We start from the raw sequence: 6,721 nt of genomic DNA, 5'->3' as shown, positions 1-6,721 counted from the left end.
AACTGGTACAAAAACACAAAAGTGTCTTTGTTGTAGATTAAGAAGATTTATGCAGCTTACTTTGGCCCTGACAGGAGTCAGTGTGGGTATGCCTGTGTGAACTCTGCAAATCTGACTTGCTTGTTCCAGTAGGCCTCTGCTGTGCCTGAACAAGCTTACACCTCATTGAAACCTGCGTCACCTGATTATGTGAGCTACATTTGAATGTATGTCAAAAGGTATCTGTTTGTTTTTATACCATTGTAGCCACTCTTCACAAAGTGCAGCGAGCCAATCAGGCATGCACTGCACTGCATACTAAGTGCAGTTTGTTTATAATATGTGCAAACCCATAAAAAATGGCCTTTTCTTTACTGACGCAAGCTGCTGTATATTTCATCAGTGCTCATTCTGCTGAGACAAAGTTGGGATCAGTGGGTGCCAAAATGATGGTTGTACGTTGGGTGTGGGTTTGAAAAAAAGATGGTGTTTGTTTGAAGTCTTCCAGATGGTTTGGTTGGATCACCAACAACCTCACAATAAGGTGAAATCAGATGAAAGAAAACATGTTATAAAGAGAGGAGAAGAAATTATTTGGGTGAAAAGCAAGGTCAGTAATCGTCTCTGCATTCCAGCTTATAAAGTAAATACCTTTGGATCAGGTACTAGAAGGGTTTTTAATGGATTTAATTTTTAACCAGCTTTAATGACAAATGTAAAATGGTCAGCAAGTTACCTTGAGCTCAATAGTTTCTCCTTGACGTGTGTGTGTGTGTGTGTGTGTGTGTGTGTGTGTGTGTGTGTGTGTGTGTGTGTGTGTGTGGTGTGTGATTAGCAGTTACTGCAGCAACAGGGGCATTCAGCCACAAACCTTCATGAGGTAACAGGCTCCACATCATGGAAGTGCTGCATTGCTCTGTTTTAGCTTTTCTACCATCTGTTCATCTAGCCAGGATTCAACTACGCATCTAGAATGCTACTTTTATAACGATCAGGTGCTGGGAAAAAATATATATATTTTACAAAGGTGAAACTTTTGAGGTCATGGGGAGCTTAGAGAGAATGTGGTGGATTGTAATCGAGTGCACCTGCAGGCTCCTTGGCATTTCTACATCCACAGGTAAGACATAAATATGAAAAGAAGCAGAGAAAAGCAACAGATTTCATTTAGCGTCATGTGTGTCTCTTCTCGTTTTAGTATGAGCCAGATTCTTTGGGTGCACCTATAGATCTTTCTAAAAATCTTAAAACATCTCCTCGGGGGAAGAGGCACCCATCATGTCTGTAAAAACAATGTTAAAAGGTCAGACTATGACATAGTCTTGATCTCCAAGAGCACTAAGCCCTGTCTTGGCTGATATATAGAGCATATACTTGATTTACGTTATTGTCCCTCCTTTTCTGTTTTCCTCAGACACACAAGGACAGATTATACAAAGCTGTCTTTGCCTCAGTAAATCATCACAAAAGCTGTCTGCTTGTTGCTTCCTTCAGAAAAATATGGGACCCCCCCCCCCCCCCACACACACACACACACACACACACACACACACACACTTAAATTCAAACATCTGCAGACTCTGAATATTTATTGAGAAGCATGTGCCACACATGACACAAACAGTCTCTGCGTCCAGCTGGGTTATTGGGATTATGTGATCACAAGCTGTTGTGCATTCGCGCCCACATGAGCTTTCTGTGCATTATTTTTATGTGTGCGTGTGTGTATCAGTCTATTTTTGGTAAATGTCTATGTGTGTGTGCCTCTGGCTGGCAGTCTGCTGTGAGTTCACATGTCTGGGTTGGCCTGTTGGTGTCTGTGTGTGTTCCACATGCTCACAGTACATCCAGCTGCTCTATATGCAGCTTTAAATCCTCGCATACTCTCCAAACTACTAGAAACCATTTAGCCACATTACCCGAGTTTCCCTCTGCTGCAGATTGTATCACTGAATCTCTTGATTTCTGGTAAGCAGGCCAGAGAAAGTGCTTCCATGTGTTTGGCAGCAATCCCCATTTAACCGGGCTTATCTCACAAGAGAATGACTGGTTAATAAAATGCACTTTTGTTTAAAGTTTTAAAAATGTTGCTGTCATGTCATTTCTTATCTTGTGTCACACCAGCACAGTAGTGTCCTTTCATGTAGCATGAAAGGTATTTTATTGTCGTCAGCACACAGCTTGGGAGAACTTCCTGTTAAAGGAACACTGAATGGTGCTGGTTGGTGGATTGTGTTACATCTGGACAGAGTCAAGTCAGCTGTTTACCCATGCTTCCAGCATTTTTGCTAAACTAACCAACTGCTGGCATTAGTTTGACATTTACCATATAGAAGTGTAGTTAAGTCACAGTTAGCATTATCTGCTGAAGAGATTTACTATCTTGATGCTAAAGCACAGATCTCATGGATTGATGGCGTTTTATGGCATTAGCTGTGTGACTGTGTGATATGTCCACTCAAGTAAAATTACCTACTGACATTGGTATGGCAATTGCAAGCATGAGTAAGTTATTACCAAAGTTTCATGACCATGACAGGAACAATTGCAATAATTGCTTAAATTAAGCATCATTAAATAACTTTAATGTACATCACTAGGTCAGTACCACCATTCCTGTGGTATGTAAATGTGACTTTAACTTGCATCCCTTGTGCTACAGACAGTTGCCCTTTTCTTGAGGAAAACATTCAGTCGGCTTTAAATTACTGTGGCTGACAGAACACTATAGAGACAACTTTTAAAGCAAAATATGAAAGACATAGTAAAAAAATAAATCCAAAGAACACTGAAAACACCACACAAGAGTGTTTAATCCCAGTGAAAGTACTGAGAGCATTTACAGAAGGTTACCTTCGGCTGCATTCCAGCATCCAGCACAGAAAAATTCATGAACGTACTCTGACATCTGGTGGACAGAATCTGTTCACCAACAAATCCATGAATTAAGCTGAATTATTATCCCGTGTCTTTTTCAGTGTTGTGTGCTGTGGGAGTGGAAACACTACATCAGGGAGAATTCAACAGCCTTGGCATCTATCTGATGTAAGCGCTTACTTTTTGAGTCTACTTCTTGACTTACTGATGGGATTTACAAGCACTCCTGACTCTGGTGGCATTCTTGAGTTACAAATACACAGCCTGGTTTTGAAAGCTGGCAAAGCAAAAGACCCAAGGGCTTTAAGAAGATGGTTTAGAAAAACACTGCACATGCTTTTATAGTCTCTGATAAATAAACACACTTGAGAGGAGCTGTTGGGAAGGACTCAGAAAGTTGAAGCAGGGTGCAGAGGGCAGAACAGAGGACATATCCTGATTCTTATTATTATCTCTGTAGTACAGAGACAAATTCCCACAGAGACAACAGAAAACATCTCTCCAAGGACACTAGAAACGAATGACTGTTTATTCAATCACTACACATAAAGTTAGTGCAGATGGATGCCGTCCTCACGCACAGTAACACACAACACACCAATTACACTTAAAAGAGGTTAGTGTGTAATACTGGTTAGTCTGGGTGCATTTTTCTCTATTGCTGGATTAGATAATTGTAAACTAAATACAAGAAAATTGCAGTTGTCACAAACGTTTTCTTTACCATATGTAGGGTAATATCTTGAGCACTTGCAGCTGCTTTTTAAGTGTAGAAATTACTGAGTATATCATCATTGTCCAATTTCTACCCCCAGAGTCTCATTTATTGGGATCATGATTCTTGAACTAGCCTATTTCCTGGATTCTCTCCTGTCCATGTGTCTGCCGTGAGTACACAACCCTCATGGCTACTGTAGCAAAGATAACTCACAATTCTTTGAGGTTTTCAAACTTTGAACTTTGCGGTCTAAACTGCAGTCTAAACTGTAATAATGTAAAGTAATCCTGACCTTTTTCTTGCCTTCTTGCCTGATATCTCTACAGCTGCCCTCCAGACTGGAAGTTGTTTGTACTGTGGGGGAAGATGGCTCGCATTGGAGGCTTTCATAAGTTCCTATACTACTCCATCATGTCAGTGGTCTGTTTCCTGCACCCTGTGCTAGTGTGGCATGCAATCATCCCAGGTAAAACAACACCAGCAAGTTCAATACTTCACATTACTGTTTCCTGTTGTTGTGGCATTTCAGCAGCAGATGATCCTATCATGAAAAAGCATAGATGTAGCATAGAAAATTAATGGTGACATTATTATTCTAACTTCAGGAACAATGCTTCTGGTGACAGCCTTTTTCAACTTCATACTGAGCAAGAAAACAAAGACCAAACCTCCCAAAAGCCCGCAGGAGAGCTTCAGCAACCAAGGCCCAACTGCTGTCTTTGTGACAGAAAGCACGGGCTCAGAGGGCACCTTCTCATTCTTCCATATGGTGACAGGCAGGCGAGGACAGAGGCTGTCACCGACAAGCAGAGACAACTGCCTCAGCACCGGAGAGAGAGGAGACAGCATCCAGGCTATGCTGGAGCTGGAGCAGACAACAGCACCTAAAGACACAGATGGGGAAAGGAGGAGGAGGTGGAAAGAGAAGAGACTAATATGCTTTAGAAGTGGGGAGGAGCCTGTGGAGAGGGAGATGGAAGAGATGGATGCATACGGTGAGCCAGACACCACCTCAGACACTGCACCTATGATTACTGACTGAATGTCGCTGTGCTTACTGATAACACACAATGGAAATGATGTATAAAGAATAATGCATTCACGCATACTCCGTACAAACAGCCGGTCTTGCACCAACTTTTTGTAGAAAGCACCAATGTCTTCCACAATAAGGTTTATTTTATGTGATTAAGCTATAAAAAAATGATTTTTATGAAATATTTGACTGATTTGTATATTTTTGGAGTCTTGTATAAATTTAAAAGTTGGAGTTTCAAATGCATGCACTCAAATAAATGAAACCATTTGTACCAACATGTGCATGTGGGTGGATTAAGGCCTGTTTTTTATTTTTTATTTTTTTTGTTGTTGTTTTTGTCAAAGCCAGCACTGAATGAAGAGCAGACATTAATGCCCAGCAATCCCATCCATTACTGCCACATACATTATTCATAAGGTCATAAATTAGATCAACTGTTTCACTCATTCAGAGAAAACATGTGCAAATGTGACTGAGAGTATAGCAGGCAGTGGAGCTTGTGCAGGTGCATGCGTCGGCCCTCATTGTGTGTTTGTCGTGTGCGAGCGGTGACCATGGAGACAGAGCTCTGGGAGGAGTGTCCATGTTAATATGGTGATGAAAGAAACATCAGATCGTTCACCGAAAGCACGGCTACAGGCTTCACCCAAAACACGTCTAGCCAAACACAGTAAATTATTTATCAATAAAGGGTCATATGGTGAGCACTAAGAGTGAATCAGACAGTTTGAATTGCACTTATTTTTACTATAATTATGATTCAAAAGTGAATAGAAAAAAGCCAGCATTGATGTTTCTATTGTTTTCCTTTTTATTTTATTGAGCTACAAAGGATGTGAGACTCTACATGGGCATTCCTCTTTTGTTCAGGTCATAAATCAATATTGTCTTGTTCTGTCAAAACACACACACTCCACACACACAGGGTATTCCTCAGTCTTTTGTTCACTGAACAATAAATATATAACTGTATGTAGCCCTTAGAGGAAACCTCTCTGTAGCATCAGAGAATCAATATAATCAGAGAGCCCTATTCATCAGAAGGCACCTCAGCGAGAACTGAGGCCAGATAGCATGAACAACCTGAAGGTTAAACAACAGGGTTATTCCACATATTTCTCACAAAGTTACACAACCAGCAAGGTATCACCTGGTGTCATAAATAGCTTCGATATGTTTTTATGTCATGACATGTGTATCCTCTCCAGAGGGACAAGACCTTCTCCTGTGTTGTGGAAAGAACAGAGAGTCTTTGTCTGGATTTTGCTGAGGCTGCTCACTGGCCCATAACCTGAGCTATATTATTATCTTCACAATGATCTTTGTTCAATTAGCAGCTGACTGACCTATAAACAGACGGGAGGAAAAGAACGGCACTATTTCTCGCCCTCTTCTATAAGCGCTCCAGCAGCTTTGTCATGTCCACATCCGTCAGAATGAGGGAAGTTGTTCAGCTGCTGGAACAACTTACTTCCTCTGTGCATGCTAAATCATGAATCCTATTCAGACAGAGAGAGAGAGGGACTTCCTACAGTTTGTGTTTCCACCCTGCAATAGTTTCCTAGATGGCAGATCCAGGCTCAAAAACAGGATGGGTGAAAAAAATCGTAACAGGTCACAGGAACTTCTTCCCCTAGCTGGAAAAATACAACAGAGTGGGTCGTTGTTGATGGTGTTGGTAAACCAATTAGATTTTTTCTGTCACTAAATATGTAACAGCAGAAAGAATTTAAAGGATATATCTCAGAAGTGGATATTGAAGTTAAAATTCACCCTCGATAGCAAATAAACCAAAACTACATTTGTTACTCATATGGAAAACAAACATCCAGTAACAAGAATACTCTACGAATACATTATTTATTATTTAGAGTGTCAATTGTGTTCAATAGAACAGTTCAATAGAAACCAAAATATGCTGCATGGATAACGTGTATTTTTTTATACAAATCTCACTTAACTCATATAACTTTCAATCAAAGCTCTAAATTAAACCTATAGTCTTAGAGCTGAGTCTTAACACCCTTAGTGTGGGGAAGACCACAATTTAAAACACTTCTGGCTGATAGGATTAAAGGAAAGCCCCAGAGCCACCTTGATCAAGAAGG

General features: G+C 40.6%; 1 protein-coding gene across 1 annotated transcript; it reads left to right on the top strand.

Annotated features, from left to right (window-relative positions):
* The first annotated feature begins 432 nt into the window (after nt 1-432).
* tmem72 (transmembrane protein 72) lies at nt 433-4,888 on the top strand. Its single transcript, XM_085182630.1, has 5 exons — nt 433-1,099; nt 2,958-3,024; nt 3,672-3,743; nt 3,901-4,040; nt 4,180-4,888. Exons 1-5 carry the CDS (start codon nt 1,024-1,026, stop codon nt 4,614-4,616), a joined length of 792 nt encoding a protein of 263 aa, XP_085038756.1. The 5' UTR covers nt 433-1,023; the 3' UTR covers nt 4,617-4,888.
* Nucleotides 4,889-6,721: the final 1,833 nt, after the last annotated feature.

Source organism: Neolamprologus multifasciatus, chromosome 13 (genome assembly GCF_963576455.1).
Source record: "Neolamprologus multifasciatus chromosome 13, fNeoMul1.2, whole genome shotgun sequence".
Taxonomy (NCBI): Eukaryota; Metazoa; Chordata; class Actinopteri; order Cichliformes; family Cichlidae; genus Neolamprologus; species Neolamprologus multifasciatus.
This window is presented reverse-complemented; position numbering and strand designations above follow the sequence as displayed.